This window comes from Balaenoptera physalus (assembly GCF_965194825.1).
Source record: "Balaenoptera physalus genome assembly, chromosome: 13".
Classification (NCBI taxonomy): Eukaryota; Metazoa; Chordata; class Mammalia; order Artiodactyla; family Balaenopteridae; genus Balaenoptera; species Balaenoptera physalus.
In genome coordinates this window covers 50587831-50611432 of record NC_138892.1, presented here as the reverse complement: position 1 = coordinate 50611432, position 23602 = coordinate 50587831, and the positions used below count along the sequence as shown (strand labels likewise).

The following is a 23602-nucleotide window of genomic DNA, read 5'->3' as shown; positions in this document are numbered from 1 at the left end:
GGACCACAGCATGCAGTGGGATCCCTATGGCTACCAATCATTTGCTTCCAAGCCAGGCTAATTATTCAGCACTCATTTACTAGGGGCAGGGCAATGCACTCTGCACAGGGATTTTTTAAAATTTTCCACTTGACGATCTGTCCACTACAGTAAAAGGAGTGATGTGTGAAAGCTTGGATTATAACCAGCACCATGTTCCTGATTTATTTCAGTGATGTGTAGCATCCATTTAGACTGGTACCCTGGCAGTACATTCTTTAAACCTACTGTGATGGGACAGAGTACCAAGTGGAAGGGGCCATCAGCGCTGACTTCGACAACAAATCAAGTTCTCCCAGGCAGGGTTCCCCTGGGAGACTCAGAACCGGGTTAGACAGTGAACAGAGTGGGGTCAACGAGGTAACATCTAGGCGTCAGTGGAATGAGAAGCCAGGCAGCTCCTTTGGCTGTAAATAATGTAAGGTTCCAGTGGCAGAAGGGGTCTGGGCTGGCAAAAGAATCCTCTCTGGATCCCAGGTTAGCTTGGTCACAACCCTGTCAGTGGCTCTGCTGTTTTTGCTTTGTATTGCTTTGCATTTGTCTGTAAGCATTTAACTGTAGTGCTGAAACAAAATCTTTATAAATCATCACGTCTTTGCAGGTTTTCTACACTGAAGGATAATAGTTTACTTGGTGTGTTTAGTTTATTGTCTTGGTTTAACATATCTTGAAAGCCTTGCAGTGAACAAAGCTATTCTTCAAATGCAGTCACTGACAGAAAAAGAACTGGAAATTGTGATTCACAAGCTTGATGTCAAACCGAACCACATATCAGCAGTGAAATAAATGGAGGCATGTGGTTTTAAAAGCAGTCCTTTTATCCAGAGATGTATAATTCTACAACGAGTTTCAGGCCCTTAAGTCTGATGCAAATTAGCCTAGATGAATTTCTAGGTTATGTTCATAATCACTTTTTCAAATACTTTTAACCAGTTGTTACTATTACCAAATATTTATATTAGCGGCAGAAATTTGTGAATGACCCCCTTACTCCTCACAGGATACAGGGATCTCCAAACATCCTGGAACCCACCTTGAAAAACAATCCTCAGGTAACTGCATCACCCACAATTACACAAAAACCTGGACTTATCTTGATATCATCTTGTAATTAGTACACTCCTCTAGATTTTACTGACAGGTACTTTTAGAGCTACTCTTAAAAGCTACTACAACCCTGCAGAGTACGTGTTGTTATGTTCTTTTTACAAAGGAAACGAAGGAGAAGCCAAATAATTTGTCGAAGGCCAAAGAGCCAGTTAGTGTAGGAGTTCGTATTCAAATTCCATTCTGACCCTACAAGCCGAAATCTCTAATTATCTTGCAGTATAGTCAAGTTTCCTAAATTGTTTTCCCATAATAGAAAGTAAACTTTTGATCACTGAGTATTCTTCCTCATCCACTGCATACATCCCAAATCTAGATGACATGACAAGGAACCCAGGAGGGGCCTTCGATTCATTTGGGAGTCTTCCTTAAGTCAAACAGTCTACAGGAGGTGAAGGGATTTAGATCAATCAATCAACAAGTGATTACTGAATGCCTGAGACTTTTTTGTGCCAGGCATGACAAAAAAACATAGGGAAGTAATAGAATTGATCATTATTCTGATAGTCTAATGTTGGGCAATGAGGGGGGAAACCAAGCAAATACCTTGGGAATTTAGAAAAAGATAAAGTAGGGATCTTGTGAGAATAAAGAATCACTGATACACAAGCAAATGACAGTTTACATGTAATAGGAGCCTAGGAAAATTAGTTGTTAAAGAGGTGCTTTGTGGGGAGGAACAATTGCATTAAATTGGTTTCCTTAATCTAGGTACGATTCATGGTTATGCTGAACTTTGAGATTATCTACCATGCAATCAACCATATCCAAAGAAAAAATATTGTACTAGTTAAGAGTGCATGTACATATGAAACACAGCCTTAGAACCAAGAATGAGGCTATATAGGGACTTCCCTAATGGTGCAGTGGTTAAGAGTCCGTACTTCCACTGCAGGAGGCATGGGTTCGATCCCTGGTCAGGGAACTAAGACCCTGCATGCTGTGCGGTGCGGCAAAAAAAAAAAAAAAAAAGAATGATGCTATATAATAACATTATAAATGTTTTCCTAAGAATACATATAAACATTCCCTAATAGGTTTGCCATAACTATTCAGCCCTTTGGTTTCAGTAATAAGAAAGGAAATTAAGTACTGCTTCCTGTGTTTCATATCAAGAAAAAAACAAATGACATAATAAATTATTCAATTAAAGGACTTTTTTTATTTCACTCCATTAGAGTATAATGAATTGGCTTAGAAAAATTAGGGCAAAATATACTAATCTTCATTTTACTGGCATGTTACTACACACTTGGTAAAACCAACTGGACTTATCTAGGGCCAGAAAGAGGCTGTTAGAAAGATACTGCTTTCAGTTCTCTTCTAAGAATCAACAATGAAAAAAAAGTATAGATAAAGAAATATGTAAACCATTCAGATTAGCTTTTTAAAAACACCTTGTCCTTGGTACAGCTTCTTCAAATGCCACATATAACAAAAACAAAAATTATTTTTTCACTTAAAGCAATTGCATGATGTAATCCAATGATGTGTCCTGGTACCAGGTAGTAAAATACTCTACTCTTGACTTGTACATAGTTTTTGTCTCTAGATAGAGGGGAGCAGATAGGCTTATTTCTTTCTTATCATGATTTTTCATAATACAAACTTATTTTGTCTCATTTATTCATTCAATTCACAAATATTAAATATCTACACAGTGCCTTGCACCATGGTAGGCGGCGTGGACACAAATAAGGCTACGACACAGCTGCTGACACAACAATCATATTTCAGAACATCAAGAAAAAGATTTTCACTGTAAAACACTCCTCGGTCATTTTTCTGCTTTCCAACACCAACTGTATCATCAACAGAGGTATATTCTAGCAGAAAATACTTATAGTTTTAAGACATTAAAGAGCACTTTTCAAGGGCCAGTCCACAGATTGCCAGTACTGGAAGGGAAACTCTCTACTCATCTGCCTCCTTTCTTCTTCAGCCCCAAAGGGGAGACCAGGAACGATACGGGAGTAGTACTAAAACTGTTCCTGTTTCCTCCTCCCCTGGAATCAAGATGGCGTAAAGCTCAAACGCAAACCCTGAAAGCAAAACGTAAACAGGAACATAACTACTCCGTCATCTGAAAACCATTTCCCTTGCTTTCTTAGTACCACTGCCTTGGCACCTCAATTCACTCAACAGAGATTTACTGAGTGCCTACAGCGAGCCCAATACTTCTGTGTGCTGGGGATGGAGCAGTTAACAAAACAGATAAAATCCCTGCCCTCGTGGAGCTTCCATTAACAAAAAGCAATAGGCGTATACAACATACGCATAAAGAAGTAAAAGAAATAGCATGTCCTAGGGTGCCATGGGAAAAACGAAAGCAAGGAAGAGAGAGGAGGGGTGTTGGGGAGGTTACTATTTCAAGTACGGCTGGGAGGGGAGGCCTCACTAAGGAAGTGACATTTATGCCAAGCCTTGAAGGTGAGAGAGGGCGTCACACAGGCAAAGGGGGGTGGGGGCGAGGGCGAAGAAAGACCCTGAGACAGAAGCCAACTGGGTGTTTCTAAGGCCAGGGTGCCTACGGTAGAGCAAGTGAGGGATGAGTATGGGGAAACAAGGACACGTGGGTAGCAGCAAGCCTGGGTATGGAGGGCCTTATCCTTTGGCTTTTACTCTGAGCACGACGGGAAGCCACTAAAGTGTTTTGAGCAGACCTCAGATATTTTAAAAGGATCATTATGCCTGTTCCGCATAAAATATTTGTCAGAACAGAAGACAAGGGGACAAACAGAAAATCCAGCTAGGAGGAGAATGCAATAAGCCACGTAAATATAGATGATAGTGGCTTGAACTGCGTTGGATGTGGCAGAGGTAGATGGCAATGGTCAGATTCTAGATATATAATATTTTGAAGGTAGAGTCAACAGGATTTTCTGACAGACTGGATGTGCAGTGTGAGAGAAACAGAGGGTCCCAGGAAGATACCAAGGGCTCTGACATGAACAAGTGGTAAGATGGATGCACCATTTACAAAGATGGGGAACATTGGAGAGGAGCGGGCTTGAGGGAGCGAACGAGGAGCTTGAGTTTGGATATGTTAGGTAAGTTGCTTGCCTGTTCGACCTTCAAATGAAGATGCTGGAAGTCCTGTGAACAGGGAAGCCTAGAGTTCAGGAAAAGGACCAGGCTGGAGACACAAATTTCGAAAGCATCATGTATTGATGACCAGATGACAGCACAAAAGAAGAGGAAGCACAAAGACCAAACCCTGGTGCACTTCAGTATTTAGACATCAGGGACCTAAGGAATAAACCAAAAGAGACCAAGTAGGAATGAGAAGGGAAGTAGGACAATGTGACAGTCTAGAGGCCAAGTGAATAAAGGCTTCCAGGAGGGGAGTAGTTAATTATCTCAAATGCTTCTGACTGGTCAGGTAATACGGGACTGAGAATTAGCTAGTAGGCTTAACAATATGGAGGTCACTGGTCACCTTGGTAGAAGGAGACAGAATAGGGCACAAACACTGGATTGGACTAGGTTCAAGAGAGAATAAGTGGAGAACTATTCAATATTAAAGAGTGAATACAGACAAATTTCTCAAGGGATTTTGCTTTTAAGAGAAGCAGAAAAGTGGAGTGGTAACTGGACAGAGTAAGAGTCAAGAGAGGGTTGTTTTTTAAAGTGGGTGAAATAACATCATGGTTGAATGGCAATAATTCAGTAGGGAGGGAAACTAATGATGCCAGAGAGACAGAGAATATGCTGGAGCCACGTCCTGGAGGGGGCACAAGGGCATGGGATCTGATGCACAAGTGGAAGGCTGGCCTTGAATAAAAGCACGCAGTTCAACCGTAGTAGCAGGAGTGAAGACAGAATATACGGGCACAGATGCAAACAGAACTCTTCTAACGGCTTCTATTTCCTAAGTGAAATAGGGAGCAAAGTCTTTAACAAAGGGTGAGAATGGAAGCAGAGGCGGTGAAGATTTGAGGAGAGAGGAGAAAGCAGGAGTATCGGTCATCTAGGAGAGCAGAGGCATGAATGAAGACCAAGCAAATGTAGCTTGGTAAGCCAGCAGCACTAAAAGTGCATTTGAGAGTAGCAATCTTGAAATTAAAGTGAAACCAGTCAGCTTGGCTGAGTGTTTTTCTCCAAACATATTAAACGGCAGAGGCAAAAATGAGGGTGGTAGAAAGTTGAGTTTAACCAGGTTTTCTAGATGAGACCTACAACACGGAAGAGGGAAGAGGAAATTAAGAGCACACCCAAGAGACTGATTATATGATATGAAGGAATTGAGGCTGGAAAGAAGGGAAAGGAGGACGTGAGAGGGGTGTGGAAGAGTAAAAAGGGGGTGGGATCAATGGGTTTTAGGTCCGAGTGGGATTGAGGATTATTGGAGTTAGGATCACAGAGACTGAGTTGGAAAGACAGGTGCTGATTGCAGAGCAGGACACCCGAAGATGAGCCAGAGGGGAGCAGTCACTGGCAGTGACAAGGTTGAGCGCAGCAGTTCTCAAACATGTTGGTCTCAGGGTGGCTTTACCACATTCCTAAAAGTAAGTGAGTGTTCCAAGAAGTTTTTGGTAACGTGGGTGAGGTCTATTCATATTTACCATATTAAAATTAAAACAGAAAAATTTTAAACATAAGAATATACAAGTACACATTTCACTAGATGCCAGAATGAAGATGTTCATCACATGTCATGTAGCCTCTGAAAACTACTGTGCACTCATAAATGCATGAAAGTTCCAATGGCAATTAATGTCTGAGTATCGTTATGGAAATAACAGACCCTCGCAAAGCGTCTTAGGATCACTCACTTCGAGAACTGCTGGTCTAAGGTGTGGCCATGTGGCAGATATAACAACTGAAAGAGAGGAGGATGCAGGGCTGAGAAACGAAGAAACTAGAGGGACAGTTTATGTGAATATTGAAATCACAAGAATTATGACAGAAGTAGGGCTGGAACAATAGTGAGCCAGGAGTGAAAGTGGTCAAAGCCTGCAGGAAGTGACTGCAACAAGGAGGAACCATGGTTTGTGTGGTCTGATGGCACGAGATTCAAAATTCAGGATTTTTAGGAAGGAGAGAAGAACAGTCTGGAAGTAGCAAAGAAGGACAAAGAGGACCTTCTACTCCTCCTCCAGGGGTATGTGAGAGACAACTGCCACCACTTGAGAGAGCACAGGGGAAGCAATGAGTATGTCACCTTCTGTTCAAAAGGAGCCATTTCCAGACACTTGAAGATGAAATTTACAGGAACATTACCTAAACCATTGATTAATCTTCTGTTCCTGCCCATTATGGACTGAATGTTTGTGTCTCCCCCACTCCCAACCCTGCCAAATTCCTATGTTGAAACCCCTGACCCACAGTGTGACTGTATTTGGAGACAGGGCTCCCAAGGAAGCAATTAATGTTAAATGAGGTCATAAGAGTGGGGCCCTGATCCCACAGGATCAGTGTCCTTAAAAGAAGAAAAAGTAGAGAACTCTGTCCACCCCCACCCCCCAACCTCACGCATGCTCCAAGGGAAGGCCGTGTGAGCATACACAGACAGGACGCAGCCACTGGCAACCCAAGAAGAGTGCTTTCACCAGAAACTGGCCTTGCTGACACACTGATCAAGGACTTCTAGCCACCAGAACTGTAAGAAAATACATTTCTGTTGTTTAAGCCTCCCAGCCTGGGGTATTTTGTTACGGCAGCACAAGCAGACTAATACACTGCTCTCCCTGCTTCTTCAGCATGAGCAGCAGAGGCTGAGAGGGTAAGATTCTGAGTCAATGCAGTCATGGAATGCAGAGCCCAGGTCACACTTGATAATTTTAGATGACTGCTGGTGAGAAAACTAGGGTTACACTTTGGTGGTAGGATAAACGTGTGTGTGTGTGTGTGTGTGTGTGTGTGTGTGTGTGTGTCGGCATTCAAATTCACTAGGAAGCCAGATGAGGTGCTTTCTTACTTCTTAGTAGATGCAGCACTACAGGTATCTGATTCTAGCCTGGCAAACTGTCATTCTCTTAACTAAAATTATGGGAGGGGGAAGTGAAATAGTAACAGAGAAACTAAATTTATATTCCCTTGTTCAAGGTTCTCATTTAACGAAAATGTGCTCTGCACATACTAGAAAATTACATATTAAAAAGAAACACCTGAATTCATCTGAAAAATCTAATTTTAAATGCCACCCTCTTTTAATCAACAATCCTGACACTTCAGAAGAGGGCAAGGTAGAAATCCTTATGACTAACTAAGTTGAGGATATTAGTGCACTTTTTTTTTTTTTTTTTTTTTTTTTTTTTTAGTGCACTTTTTCAATGGAAATTCTGAATATTTATAACAGGAGAAATACCTGACATCAGAAGGTATCAAGGAGGAAAACTATTCTCAGATTATATATCAGAATACATGAACAAATAAATATCTACTACATTATTATCTGAATGTTTACCTACATTATTTTCCACTGTTTTGCTGTTATTTTTAATGCACTAACAGGTAAAAGCTACATTCATTAACTTTTTCTCAAATGATGAACTGTACCTAAAAAAGATATAAACTCTAGTAACTTATGCTGTCAAACTATCAAATTTTCATATTGTCTGCTATATTCAACAACTGTGAAAGCAAAAGAAATGAACACTTCACCAGTAAAAAATATATTTATTAATTCTAACATCAATTCATACAAAAAAGTCTTAATCTCTTCTAAAGATCTTTATTCAAAATACGAAGTAAACCTCTAAAATACATGAATAACAGAAAATGCACATTGCAATTACACGACCAACCATGAAAAGAAATATGTCAGTTCTCAAGTTCACACATTTGCTGATGAAATACAAAGGACAGATCCCTAATAAAACTATTAAGTGAGAAAGGTTTGTGTACAAGGTAGGCCGAGAGAAGGTATTGGTCAAAATTACTTGCCAGCCTCAAGCTACGTTATCTCTGGGCTGTTAGACAGTTCTTCTCTATATCTTTTTTTCTCTGACATTCAGATCTCACGGACAGGTGTCCACCTAATGATGGCCTATTGGACTCTTCTCCCTTATTATTTATTCACCCTGCTGACTCCTGTCCCTTCCAGTTTTAAGTTTTCAAGTCATTTAAGCCACTCCAGATATCTGGGACAGCAGAGAAAAAAGAAAAAAAAAAGAAGGGAGGGACAAAAGATCAGACGAAAGTATCCAATACCCTGCAAGGATTCAAGACTCGTGACAAGTACAAAAGGAGAGAAAAACTAACACCTGTTTGGTTTTGAGGACATTAGTAAACATTCTGACCAATGATCCGTCTTGCTAGCATGAAGGTCCCTTACTGGGCATAGGCAGAATTCAAGGTAGCACTGGAACAATACAGTGGCAATATATGCAGAAGGTGGCATAAGACAGGTAGGGATGTTGGCACCTCCCAAGATCCCACAAACTCCATCATGATTCAGGGGAAATTGTTGTGTTCTCTGGCTCCCAGGAGGGAGATAGAAATGTTGACAGGACTGGAACCTAGATAAGCCCTGGGGTTTGACAAAATGGTCACAGGCTATAAGGATGTTACAACCAGACTCAATGGCAAGGTCCAGGAAGCCCAAATCAGCTGCCAGGATGACATTCAAAGACCAAATGGGAACAGTCTCATTTCAGTGGATACCAGGGCACAACTCACAGTCACCAAGCATGCCAACTCCAAAGCAGTGGACACAGTGAGGGTCACACAATGAATAAAATGCCCTTCACCCAGGGCCATGAGGATACTGAGCTTTCCCGTTCACCCGAACGCCATCTTGGGAATGAGGGAAGGGAAAACCCTTGAGAAATGAAACAACCAAAGAGTCTTTAAACTGGAAACTAACGTGCTCTTAATGGACAAGATCAGGTGTTTTCAGTGGGAATGGGATCTTGAAGGTAAAGTGAAAGCAGCTATAGAAAATAAATTACATTTCATTTGTATATTTTAATAGTAGCATGTCCATTTTCACAGACACATACACCCATCCTTCTGAACTCTGCTTCCCAACACTAGCTACATAAACATATTCTAAACCAGTACTATCCAAAGTGTGGTCTACGGACAGTGCCAGTCAGAAAACCGCTTATTACCCATCCATGGTTAGATGAATACTGAAAATGAGGGTACGTGTTTAGAAATTCCTGCAGTAGTCTGGCATTGCCCCAACATCTAAGTCTGTGATGAATGGGCACATCTCACTGAACAGGACGTAGACAAGTGCAGGTGTGGTCAGACTCATGTGGGGAGTTTCACATGGTGCAGTCACTATAGGACCACATATCAGACTGGAGGAAAAACAGCCCTTCAGCAAGAGTAGTCTTAGAAGTACTAATGTAGATCAGCCTAATACTACCACCAACTGCATTACCAATACTGGGGTTTGTATTTAGGATCACAATGGTGCAAAACAGACCAATGAGAATAGAGAACTTCATAAGCAAATGACATGTTCATGCCCCGGAAAGACCAGGTGACATCAGACTATTGAGACCAACGTTCCACGGGAGTTCAACTAGGGAAAAAGTGAAAGTAGTTCAACTACTTTCCATAGCAGCAAGTACCATATTCATACTACAAAAGGGAATTTTGTTTCAGACAAACAATATCAAGTCGCATGAAGTAAATGCTGTTCATTTGGAAGTTACTGATTTTGGGGGTAGTTTTGTTTACATTTCATTTGTAAAATCTGTTTTGGTTCTGTGGTTGTATGAGACCTATAAGCATCAGGAGTTTACACCTAGTTTTACGTTAGTACATATTTAAGTAACGTGACAGAAATAAAGTCAGCAGTGGAGGTCTGCAAGAATTTTTTCTTCCTTAAAAAGGTTCCATACATGATTTCAATTTGAGAAGTAATGGTGTCTTGGGCTTTGCGTTGAGGTCAGAAGCTTAGGCTGGAGAGCAGCAGAAACTGAAGAGGGAGAGGTAGCAAGGTGCACTCAGCATCTGAGCGGGATACTTCCAAGGCCAGTGGGGAAAGAGGCTGCTTCCAAGAACTGTGCAGCCTGTGTGTATATAGTGTAATTCAGTCACATCACTTGCGCTATTTTGTTATCAATGGGAGCCTAAGGGGGGACTCTCATATTTGAACTTCATTTTGGAAAACTAAGAATTAAGATTCTTTAATGAAGGCTTCCAGTTTATGAAACAGAAGTTATGCAATAACGCCTCCATCCAGAAATGGCCAGCTAATAGATGTGCTTTAAGAATCTCAGTCTTTCAACAACTTCTTCCCTTTGTAACATAATCACGTAGCAATAATAGCTCTCACCTGATAACAACTTTAGGAGGTCAGTATGACAAGAATCATCTCTACTTTCAGATGAACAAATGGAGGTTCAGATGGTCAGGCTGTGCCTAGACCAGGTAATCAAGAACATGGCCAAGGGAGGACTTTAACCCACTTTTTGAATTTTGAGTCCAATGTTAGAATTATTTTTAAACTTTATTCATAGAGAATTTAGTTGTTTTCAGAAAATAATAATTTTTGAAAACCCCACCCAATTCTGTTAGTAGGGGAAGACATTTCTATAAGATAATAACTACCACTTTTTTCTTTTTCCATTAAAAAAAAATCACTTTAAATTCCAGATTAGTATTCGGATATAAGTGTACAGGATAATAATTATTTTTCCTTTAAGATTAAATAGTATATGAATTTTATATAATTAAAAGAAAAAACTAGTGCATACTAAGCTATCATCATGATCCAGCCTGGTACCCAATCACTTTGGTGGTTGTCTATTTTTACATTATTCTAGCAGATTATGTTTACATTTTTCCCCTACATAGATTGGGGAGGGGGGAGTAAAGAAAGGCAACATGTAGTGGAAAGAATACCAGGCTTTGTATCAAGGTACTGGGTCTCAAGCCACAACTGTAAATCTAATCACTATCTTCACCAGAGACCTACGCCCTCCACATTTCCTACGTTCACCTGCTCACCAAGTCCTCCTCCTGAACATCTCTGCATGGCCTGCAACAGGGCAGTAGACTCCTACCCGATTCCCACCTCTCCAGTCCCTTCTTTTCCTAAGCTTCCCTCCTTGCTACCAAGATGACCTTTCTAAGACATAAATCTGATCCCTTCACTCCTCTGTTGGAAATCCTTCAATTAACTCCTCATCACCTGCTGGATACAATCTGAACTCTGCCACCTGGCATACAAAGTCCTTCCAAATGTGGTCTCATCTTCTCCCACCCAGTCTCCCCACCTCTTGGGGAAATACGTTATTCTTATTCGACAGTCCATATGCGTATTCATACTCTATGCTTCAGCCCCTTAAGAAACCAGTAGTGGTTCTTAAAGTATTTTATTCCATAATGCTTTGGAACACACCATGCCCCCTGCCTGAAATATCTGTCCTCGCATCCCCTCCCAACCTTCTGAACTCCTCCCCTTCCTTCAAGGCCTTTAACACTTCCTCTGTGCCACCTCCTTTGAGAGCGTCCTCAGAAGTTTCCCTCTTCCCACCTGCCCTCGGCACATTCAACCCCTCTTCTCTGCTCCCCCAGAGCTAACCTGTACAGGAGGAGAGAGGATATCATATCCATGACTCTGTAACTATGCATGATAATCTCGTGACAATGGGAATGATGATTTGCTCATCCCCAGCACCCAAATGTCAGTTAGTTGTCAATAACTGTTTACTACATGTATGAAATGTGGCCTTGGGTACATTTCCCCCTATACTGGAGTTTCTTCTCCTTTATGAGAGGGTCAGACTAGAATATATCAAAGACCTTGGCCTCATAAAGCTCTGTGTTTCAACACAGCTTTTCACAAAACACTGGACTTTCTTTTTTACTGGTTTATGAAGTTTTTAAAGAATAAAAACTTATTTAAAGAATAAAAACTTATCATTTCATCATCAGGATGCCTTGAGGTGTCCAGTTTACAGATCTATATCAAGATAGCGTAAAAATAATACTGGTTGCCATTACTCAGCCTTGAACTATATACAAGGTACTGACAGAAATTCCCCCACACTTTTTAATTTCATTTACTCCTCCCACGAGGTAGATGTTACTTGTGCTCATTTTAAAGAAGAAAACACAAGGGCTTTGAAAAGTTAAAAGATCACAGAGCTAAGAGGTGCTGAAGTGGCTTTAAACCCACAGCTGTTTCACTTCAAATACCTTGTCCTGCATCACTCTGCTGGGTGAGGCAAAGGAATCTATCCAGGACACTAGCCTTGTCTTCACATTCTACGCAACACCTGATTTAGTACTTAAAGTTTAATCACTGTTGAAATGAAAGGCGGTAAGAAATTCAATCAGGCGCATTTTAATCAGCAGATAGTACTTAAAGAACGTTAACTTTCCCGTGAAACTGACAACACCCTTTGGCCACTGACCTGTCTAAATAAACAGATATCTTGAATATGGAATTTTGTTCCGACAGATTTTTATATTTATATTCAGGACACCTTTGAATTTAAGGAGAAATAAACTTTCCTAAAAGATAAAACAATAGATTTAAACCCAGGTTTTGCTCTTGTGTTTGAATAGCATTCTCTGTTAGATGTGTTACTTTGTATTACTACTATTCTTGTATTTTTTATTACTCAACTATTTAACTGAAAATAAACTGATCAAATCCTAAATGCCTTAAACCATCAGCCTTCACACAGCATTTAATATAACCATTTTAAAACCCATGATATTCAATTCTCAATATCCTTTACCAATTTAAGTTGATACTTCTTTTTTCTTCATGAAAAACCAATAAGGCTGCCGCAGAAAACAACATTATCTGCTGCCCCTTGGGCCACTGGGTCTTCTGATAGATAGCCAGGCTGAGAGCTCAGATGGATGGCTTTAATTAAATAAAAAGTTGGCAAAAGAGCAAATGTACAGTGGCTATTAACAACAGAGTAGTTTCCTAGTTCATCACAGTGAGGGAAAATACCTAATTCTTGTCGTCATGGCAAACACTCTGAAAAAAAGGAAAACTATGTAATATTTCAAGTCCTTGGGGGGAAAGCCATTCATTTACATGAGTCTCTTTAAGTTTAATCAAATAATTCCACTTAGAAATATGCTGACATGCCAATCCTTACAGCTAGGGTTAATAAATCTATCTAGCAAAGACAGTTTTTCAAAAGCCCAAAATATACTTTGGAAGCTTTTCCACAGGATATGTAACTACAAAACTCTTCTCGTGAATTCTTAATGAAATATTTGGTGGCAGTTTATTAAAATTCTGTCCAAAAGAAAAACCGTAAGACATTATAATGTTAATATAATGTTAAAAACTTCATCTTAGGAAAAGTAACAATTTCTTTTTCAAATTATCTCTAGAAACTGGTGCCCTAAGTCTTGGCTTTGTATCTTGAGGCAAATTTTTTCATTCTCTGAGCATCACTTTCTTCCACTGTCAGGGGAAATAATAATACCTACCTTACTGGCACGTGGTAAGGACTATACCAAATAATGCTCGGGAAATGTCAAACACGGTGCCCAACGCACAGCAGACTCTTGTGCATTTTGATCTCTTCTCTTTTCCCCACAGCATTCCCCAGTCAAGACTCAAATTTCAAATTGGACTTTTTATTAAGCAGGTTATGTGGGGTAGGGTCACCAGATCTCCTTGTGATGTGGAAAATGAAACAAACCAAAGATGTAATAAAGGCACACTACTTAAGCCCCCTGTGCTTTCTCATACATATTTTATAAACACTAATTCTTTACGTCTAATAAGATCCAAATACTCTCATCTGACAAAACAGAAGCAAAACCCCAGACACAGTAATTCCTACAAGGGTCCAAAGGGAAGTTCTCAAGTTCACTTGTAGACCTCCAAAACTCATGAGAAGAACAGAAAGGCAAGAGGGAGGGGAGATATACAAAATGCATACATTTTCCCATGGAGAATGTGTACACACACACACACACACACACAAACATTTACTAACCAAGTCCACACAAATCAGAAAGGAAGCTACAAGGCAAAAGAAAGGCATCATTAATTACTGAGGCACCTATCCCTTTACACTAAGATTTTCCTTAACAACTATATTCTTATTACACACGATCAGCTAATAAGCAGATTAAAACAACAAATAAATTGCTTAATTTAATTTGCTTGGAAGGGATATTAAACAGAACAGTTTTCAGAATCATTTCTCTTCTTCTAAAACATTTACCCAAAAGTGTATTAGGCAGTTTCTAAATGGATTGGGTTTATCAGCTCAGGCAGAAAATCGGGAGGAAGACAGAGAAATGTGTCCTGAATTTTAATAGCACGTGGGTGAATTTTTACCATACATGGGTGAATCTTAACATGCCATTTTGGAAATGACGGCATTTCCTGCAGCAACTCATATGTTAGTTTCTCTGCTCAGCACTGCATGCAGTAGCAATAGTTCACTCAATATCATCTTGACAGAGGCATTCAAGGTGAACCCAAGTTATGAATGGTGTGTAGGTATGGCATGAAGTCATATGGATTGGCCAAATCTCTCTTTGTATGTGACAATACCAAGAAGGCAGGTTCCCTAAATCTTTGAATTGAGATTAGCATTTTTTTTTCAAGAATAATGCCTAGAAATACTTGTTCAAATATGTGGTCCTTAAAGAAGCTAGCAGCCTGTATTAATTTGCATTAAGTTTCAGAAAGAGATTTAGCTAAATAAAATCTACATGAAAAAATGGTATGCTAGAGTAGTCTCCATAATGGGTTTTAGAATGTTTAAATGTAAACTGGGGTTGGGGGAATGTGGAAAGAACAATGGTTCTATGAGCACAACCAACCTTAGAATTTAATGGTAAGATATTAGAAATGGACTTTTTGGTCAATGTTATCCCCAGACAAAATTCAAAATGTATTTGTTCCCTTTATGTTCCTTATTTTCCTAACCAACCTGATAGTTTAATATTTCTGTTTATATTTGACAAGAACCTAATTCAACACTCTGAATCACTTAAAAGGAAAAATGCTAAATACAATCTGATTTCAAATGCAAATAGAAAACTGCTCATTATTTTACAATAAAATTCTTCCAAAACGATAAGACAATCTCAAGTAGTATCCTCTGACACATGCATTAAAAATCAGTTCATTCAAATATATGTATACATATATATGGGTACACTAACACACACACACACAATTGAAACACAAACACCAGGTAGGAGATTTTAAAAGAAACAAAACACACATCTGTGCATTCCCAATGAAGCAGGGCCTCAAAAAGAAATGCCACAACCAAACAAAAACAATACTAATTAGAAAAGCATCACTTAATATAAGCAAGAAGTAAGAAACTTTTTAGTGAAAAAAGACACCAAGTAACAAACGTTCTCTGTTTTCTCCTACTGGAGAAGTTAAGGCAGAATACCCAATTTCTGACTCAGATTTTTATGTTCTGGAGGAAATTCAGTCTTATCTCCAACAAGCAGATTAGGCGATCATCTTTCAAAGTTACCATATATTTCTAAAAGACATACAAGTACCTTTAGTCACGATCCAAAAATCTACCCATTTCAGCATTCTGATAAAACCTGTTGGCAGCACTGCAATGGTTTTTTAGCAAACGGATACATTTAACACCAAGGGCACTGTGATGCTGAGTTGATAGGACAGACACTCCACGCTTGACAGAAGGCTTTCATTTTAGTGCTTTTACCTGCTTATAAATTATTGGTACTACTATTTGCACCTTTTAAGATATGACTTACTAAAGGGAAAAGCAGAAGTATTTCTAAAGCAGGGGTGCCTTCTGAGTCGGTGAACGTAAGTTCGGTCACCAGAACGTGTGCTGGAAAATGAACGCACATCTCTAATAAGGAAGTGGTTAAAAAGGGATGAATTCCCTGAGTCATTAAACAGGATATAAACCAAAGACAGGTTGTGCCACCTAGAGAAAAACTGAAAATCGTACATTCGTTCTTCAGTAGTAGGCATTATTTCCAAAACCTGAAACTTTTGGCATGCCCAATAACCAAGCCACCCTCCGTACCAACTCATCATTCTGCTGGATTCAGCTCCCCTGGCAACTCTGCCTACTCCACTCACCAGATTGGCCTCCTCACCGCCCCCCACCCACGCAGCACCCTTCATCCTCGGCACAGGCGGTCGCACAGCCCATGCGGACCCAGCATCCTGAAACCCTTCCAACTCTAAAGCATTTTCCTCGAAGCAGGGCAGGCCGGGGTGGGAGGAACAGAGGAATAAACCCTGGTGGACCTTGCCAGCCAGGGTCCCTCTGGACGCTAGCAGAGCCACGGCGCACACCCCCCTGGCCCCGTGCGGCCCGTAGAGGAAATTCTGGCACACTCAGTACACCATCTCCAGGTTACCGAGCTGAACTCCCCCGCCAACCTCCGCACAATCCAAACACCATGAAATGACCTCAACAGAACCGAGCCTTGAAGGTGCAAAAAAGGCCTTCAACTTTCCTCGCCGCAAGTCACTTAAAAGCAACGTGCCCAGTACACTTGTCAGGCTGAGTCACAAAAGGTCTACAAGCCACCTGGCACCGAGAGCTGCCTTTTACAAAGGAAACAGACAGCAATTACGAAAAGCCCGCAGTCCTGCGGTATTAATTTGACAGCGGGGACTGCGCTGGGGCATAACTCATCTCCGAGGCACTCTCAGCCCCAGACCCTCAGCCTAGGGACGGCTTTCCCCCTCCTCCCCTGCCCCTCCGGAGACCTGCGGCAGCGCCCACTTGCCGTCCCCCACGCTCTTCCTCCTCCTCCTTGCTGATTCTCCAGCAACTTTGAGTGGGCTAGGCAGCACCATCAAAGCCCAGCCCGAGGCGGGGACACCGCGAAAACGACCACGGGAGGGAGGAGGAAAGTTTGAAAAGTCACTTAAAACACTGCAGGACTCCCCACCCCCACCCCCACCCCGGCGCCCGGTCACCCCAGCACCCACCCCGCAGAAGGCCGCCCGGGGCTCCACGTGCAAATGGGCCCTGGAGAAGCTAGAGTTCCCCCCACGTCCTCTCCAGAAAAAAATCTTTGCCCGACTTAAAAGTTCCCTACTGCAGCACCCTCCTTCTCCCCCACCCCCCAGCCCCCCCAAAAAAGAAAGAAATCTGGAGTTCGCACGCCGCCGTCGCCCGGACTCCCCCCGCGACCCCGGAGGGCGCGGCGCCCCTCCCCCGTCGGCCGCGGACAGGTCGGGAGGGAGCCCGGGGAGAGGGAGGCACCGGGGCGGCCCCCGGCCCGGACCCCCTCCCCGGCCCTCCCCGCCCGGTCGCCCCGCTCACCTCTCTCCTGCTCTTCCGCCTGCAAGCAGATGGGGATATTCTTCTTCCAGCCCGGCATGGTGTCTGCTCCCTGCGCTCGCTCTCGGGCTCGCTCCTCCTCGCCCGCTCGCTCTCCGTCTCCCGGGGCTGGCCGCGCCTCCCCGCGCCTTCCCACTCGCCCTCCCGGGCCGGCCGCGGCGCTCTCGGGGCTGTTCAGTTGGGCTGGGGCGCCGAGGCGTCTCCCGGGCGCATTGAGGCGGCGCCGCGCGCCCCGCGCTCGCCTCAAACTCGCCGGCGGCTCCGGGTGGCTGCGGCCGGGCCGGGCTGGCCGGGCCGGGCAGAAGGGGCTGCAGCCGCGGCGGCGGCCGTGTGCCCGGGAGGCCTGGCCGGGCCGGGGGCGGGGGGCGCGTACAGGCCGAGAGCAGGGGCTGCGGAGCCCCCGGGAGGTGGGCGCGGACGGCGGGAGTGGGCTCGCGCCGCCGCCTCTGTCCCCTCCTCCTGCTCCTTCTCCTTCTTCCCCTTCCTTGTCTCTCCGCCGCCAGCAGGTGGGACTCGGAGCCGCCGCCGCCGCCGCCGCCGCCGCACAAAGCTCCGCCGGCGGCAGGACTGAGGCTGCGGGTTCCCCAGGCGCCTGGTGGCGGAGCCTCCCCCGAGACGCGCGCGAGGCTGAGCGGGCACGGAGGGGGCGCGCGCGCTCACACCCTCCGCGCCCCGGGCGGCCGGCCTGCCAGGTACCGAGCCTGGCGCCGAGCCACGGCCGCCGCCCCTCCCTCCCCAAACCCAAACCGGCAGCTGCACCGGCTTGGACGACGACCTTGCTGAAGTAGGGGGCAGTGTCTCTCCCTCTAGCCCCTCCTCCCGCCGCTCTCCCCCCGGCGCGGGCTGTCGCCCCCTCCCCCTAGCTGAGACTTTGCAGCTGCGGAGTCGCTAACTTTGCCCTCAGCTGAGAGAAATCGCAACTTTCGCCTGGTCAGAGCCGGCCGGGGCCGGGAATACATTTTCTGCTGGGGTGGGAAGGGCGTGAGTAGAGAACCTCTTTTGTTTTCAGTGAAGCCGGGAGACCTTGGCTCAGTGAATATTTAATCGTTGTCTTCAAGTATAAGAAGGGTTTTATGATCAGGTTTTATGATTAGTTTCTTCCCCTTGTCATAGGTTCATAGAATATCGGTGGAAGAATGAATTGAGGGGAGAGGGCAGCTTTACGGTAGAGTCTGGAAGATTCCGCCCAGACTTGGGGGTGCTTGCTTGTGATTTCACAAGGATACTGTTAGGAGGGGCTCCTGACAGCCTTCCACTTGGCAACTAACTGCCTGTCCTGCGGGGTTATCTAGCTCGGGGCCCAGCTAGATAATACCTAAGTCTTCACCTCCTGAGTGTCTGATGGGGACTGAAGAATTTGGGGCCCCTGAGGCTATAACTACTGGTTTGTATTTGTCAGGACCAACCACTTATGCCTCTCTCTGTCCTGCAGTTTATTTTGGCCTCTGAAGGAACTGCAGTTTGCTCTCCCAAACTGAGGACATTGGCCCTTGCCAGGCTTCTCTCTCTCTCTCTCTTCCCTTGGAAACGTAATAATACAGCCAGAGGAATGTAATAACTACAAAAGACAGGAAGATAGAATCTTTTTTTCCCTGCCACTGCATAAGCAGTCTTATCAGCCTGGGATGTTTGCTCCTGCTGCTGCCCCTTGGCTGGGTGGCTGTCTGTTATTACAGAACTGCCGAGCTGCCAAAGACAAGTGGCTATCTCTCCTAAACAAAGGAGAGGCCCAGGCCCAGGAACCTCAATGAGTAAAGGAATTGAAGGGCTAAAGGAAAGGCAGAGTCAAACCATCCCAGGGGTTATCAGTAGAAATCCCATCTGAGCTGCTCAAATCTTCTTTCCAGACTCTTTGAGAAGTAAAATCCAGAAAATCAATATGAATGTCGCACCTGTCACCCTTAAATGACCCACTCTCCATCCTAAAATTAACAAGACTCCTTGGGTATTTTCCTCTTGTCCTGCTCTTGTTTCAAGATGTAGTCCCACTAGTCTTATGTGGAGAACGGCATTTGTCATAGATTCTCCCAAAGGGACAGGGTAAACCCAGCCATAACCAGGACAGCCGGTGCCTGTACACCGCAAAGACTTAGGTTTTGACAACATAGAAATGACTGCAGCATTGGCGTGCTTGCTTTTTGTTTTAATAGCATCTTATATAGCATATTATGTATGTGGTTGTTCTAACAAGCCTAATTCTAGAAGACCTACACACTAAGGTGGGGACTAAACCATACTCTTATAGTTACATTGCAATCAGTGGTGCAGTTATCCTGCCAAGATGAGTGACAGATTACAGTTGCTAGGGAGTTGCAGCTCACAACTGTTAAAATAATAGTATTTTAGCTAGGGTAGACAAAATTCCTACTATGTGTTAGACTCTGGGCTAAAAGCTAGAGATACAAGAAGGAAGTTGATGTTTAGTAGTGGAATATTAAATTAATACATTCTGCTGTGTGTTACGGTCAAATATTATTTTACAGATTATACAACTGAGACTGGTAAAGAAACTCTTAAGAATGGATTCATATCTTCCCCAACCTCAAAGTACTTACTGTCTAAACCCTTGTTCAACAATATCCAATGCCTTGTTTCATCTTTGTATGTACATCTAAGTCATCAGTTAGGCTCTAAGCTCTGTCAGGGGGAAATAGGGCTTATCTCTTTCCATCTCCAGAGCCAGGGACAGTAAGCTCTCAGTCAATGATGGTTGATGATGATGGTATTTAACCTCACTAGGGCTACCCCTAGCATATTATCTAAGGGAAATAGGCCCTAACACTGTGAGATCACCACTTGATAATATCAAACCAAAAAAAAAAAAAGAACTAAATCATTTAAAATTCAGTCTGATATATTTGGTTCCATTGTCCAAAGCCATCTCATATTCAAAGCATTATATTTAAAAACCTATTCCAAGGAAATTATAGTGCTATTGGGGTAGGATATAAGATATATTATTTTTTCCTTTACTAAATTTGAAAATCAATGTTCTTTAAAGATTACAACTGCAACTACAATTGCAATGTCTGTTTCTAAACATCTGCTCACTTAAGAATTTATGCTCCTTTTCTGAACATAAATCCTTCCAAAGTATTTGTGCACTTTGAATGGCTTTGCAGTCTGCATTTACAGAATTCAAAGTTTAATTTAAATCAATTGTTTTACTTTGACAGGTACACAGTTGACTGCACAGGGCATAGGACACTCCTAAATGTGGCCTCGCTTGATCTACTTTTCTATTCACAATTTTCAAAATAAGGTGGAGAAGAGACATGTTTTCTTACTACTAGTGCCTCTCTCACCTGGTAGAAAAGGGAAAAAAACCTGTAAACCAAAGTCTTTAATGTGACTGCTTGATCACCTTTTCAAGCTTATGTGGATGCACTCAGTTCATTAAAGAATTTGGAAACGTGTGTGATGGGGAGAGCCCATAGCTGCCCTTGCATTTCCTCTGTGTCGACAATGAAGCTTCCAGTCTCCTGCTCACAGGGCCTTTCTCTCTAACAGAGTGTTATGACTTCTTGGGACTGAATTTCATAAGTTTGAGGAGTCCCCCAGGAGATGTAAGATCCCAGCTGTTATTTTGGATTGGCTCCAGGGCCTAAAAACATCCACAATATATTTTTTTAATCGTGCACTGACTTTTACGAACACCCACACTGCATACTGAACAGCCACCTGGAAGTTTCAATACTGCTACCAAAACCCAGCACTTCTTTTCTACTGCATGCAGTGAATTTGAAAACTCTTTTAACACCTAATATGCACTCCTAGTGGGTACCCAAGGATTCTTTTAGATGTTGTTAACTCACTTTTAGCTGCAAAACCCTCTATGAAAATTTAAAACACAAGAGGAAGCTTCCTTGGATAGTTTATCTTCTTAGGGAAAAAATAAAGGGAGCAGCAAGCAAACAGAATGAATCCAAGTGGGTTTTACTTTAAAATCTTCCATTAGGAGAACGTAACTGGGGAAAGGGGAAACATGGGAGAAGCAGCAGCTCTAACATGAGTAATTTAAGTAAGGCATGTGTGAAAGCCAAATGAAAGTTCATCTAAGAAAAATATTAGAGTGTATTTATTTATTTATTTATTGGCCATGCCACACAGCTTGTGGGATCTTAATTCCCTGACCAGGGATTCAACCTGGGGGCCTGGCAGTGAAAGGGCCAAGTCCCTAACCACTGGACCACCAGGGAATTCCCTAGAGCGTATTTTTTTTTTCTTTTTTAAAGTATACTTTTTTTTTTTTAACATCTTTATTGAAGTATAATTGCCTTACAATGGTGTGTTAGCTTCTGCTTTATAACAAAGTGAATCAGTTATACATATACAATATGTTCCCATTTCTCTTCCCTCTTGCATCTCCCTCCCTCCCACCCTCCCCATCCCACCCCTCTAGATGGTCACAAAGCACCGAGCTGATCTCCCTGTGCTATGCGGCTGCTTCCCACTAGTTATCTATTTTACATTTGGTAGTGTATATATGTCCATGACACTCTCTTACCCTGTCACATCTCACCCCACCCCCTCCCCATATCCTCAAGTCCATTCTCTAGTAGGTCTGTGTCTTTATTCCCGTCTTGCCACTAGGTTCTTCATGGCCTTTTTTTTTTTTTTTTTTTCCCTTAGATTCCGTATATATGTGTTAGCATACTGTATTTGTTTTTCTCTTTCTGACTTACTTCACTCTGTATGACAGACTCTAACTCCATCCACCTCATTACAAATACCTCCATTTCATTTCTTTTTATGGCTGAGTAATATTCCATTGTATATATGTGCCACATCTTCTTTATCCATTCATCTGTCGATGGACATTTAGGTTGCTTCCATGTCCTGGCTATTGTAAATAGAGCTGCAATGAACATTTTGGTACATGACTCTTTTTGACCTATGGTTTTCTCAGGGTATATGCCCAGTAGTGGGATTGCTGGGTCGTATGGTAGTTCTATTTGTAGTTTTTTAAGGAACCTCCATACTGTTCTCCATAGTGGCTGTATCAATTTACATTCCCACCAACAGTGCAAGAGGGTTCCCTTTCCTCCACACCCTCTCCAGCATTTATTGTTTCTAGATTTTTTGATGATGGCCATTCTGACCGGTGTGAGATGATATCTCATTGTAGTTTTGATTTGCATTTCTCTAATGATTAATGATGTTGAGCATTCTTTCATGTGTCTGTAGGCCATCTGTATATCTTCTTTGGAGAAATGTCTATTTAGGTCTTCTGCCCATTTTTGGATTGGGTTGTTCGTTTTTTTGTTATTGAGCTGCATGAGCTGCTTGTAAATCTTGGAGATTAATCCTTTGTCAGTTGCTTCATTTGCAAATATTTTCTCCCATTCTGATGGTTGTCTTTTGGTCTTGTTTATGGTTTCCTTTGCTGTGCAAAAGCTTTTAAGTTTCATTAGGTCCCATTTGTTTATTTGTGTTCTTATTTCCATTTCTCTGGGAGCTGGGTCAAAAAGAATCTTGCTGTGATGTATGTCATAGAGTGTTCTGCCTATGTTTTCCTCTAAGAGTTTGATAGTGTCTGCCCTTACACTTAGGTCTTTAATCCATTTTGAGTTTATTTTTGTGCATGGTGTCAGGGAGTGTTCTACTTTCATACTTTTACATGTACCTGTCCAATTTTCCCAGCACCACTTATTGAAGAGGCTATCTTTTCTCCACTGTATATGCTTGCCTCCTTTATCAAAAATAAGGTGCCCATATGTGTGTGGGTTTATCTCTGGGCTTTCTATCCTGTTCCATTGATCTATATTTCTGTTTTTGTGCCAGTACCAAACTGTCTTGATTACTGAAGCTTTGTAATATAGTCTGAAGTCAGGGAGCCTGATTCCCCCAGCTCCATTTTTCGTTCTCAGGATTGCTTTGGCTATTCGGGGTCTTTTGTGTTTCCATACAAATTGTGAAATTTTTTGTTCTAGTTCTGTGAAAAATGCCAGTGGTAGTTTGATAGGGATTGCATTGAATCTGTAGATTGCTTTGGGTAGTAGAGTCATTTTCACAATGTTGATTCTTCCAATCCAGGAACATGGTATATCTCTCCATCTATTTGTATCATCTTTAATTTCTTTCATCAGTGTCTTATAATTTTCTGCATACAGGTCTTTTGTCTCCTTAGGTAGGTTTATTCCTAGATATTTTATTCTTTTTGTTGCAATGGTAAATGGGAGTGTTTTCTTAATTTCACTTTCAGATTTTTCATCATTAGTGTATAGAAATGCAAGAGATTTCTGTGCATT

At 42.5% G+C, this 23602-nt stretch overlaps 1 protein-coding gene across 11 annotated transcripts in view; it reads right to left on the bottom strand.

Annotated features, from left to right (window-relative positions):
- GRIP1 (glutamate receptor interacting protein 1) overlaps window positions 1-21564 on the bottom strand; it is a 714321-nt gene extending 692757 nt beyond the window's left edge. For 5 of the 11 annotated variants that reach the window (XM_082422687.1, XM_082422688.1, XM_082422690.1 and 2 more), the window contains exon 1: window positions 17334-17625. In XM_082422687.1, the coding sequence (XP_082278813.1) occupies window positions 17334-17391 (58 nt within the window). In that variant the 5' untranslated portion in view covers window positions 17392-17625. Of the gene's footprint in view, window positions 1-17333 lie in introns of all 11 variants that reach the window. The other 6 variants (XM_082422684.1, XM_082422689.1, XM_082422691.1 and 3 more) reach the window with 4 other exon arrangements.
- Between the last annotated feature and the right edge of the window lie 2038 nt (window positions 21565-23602).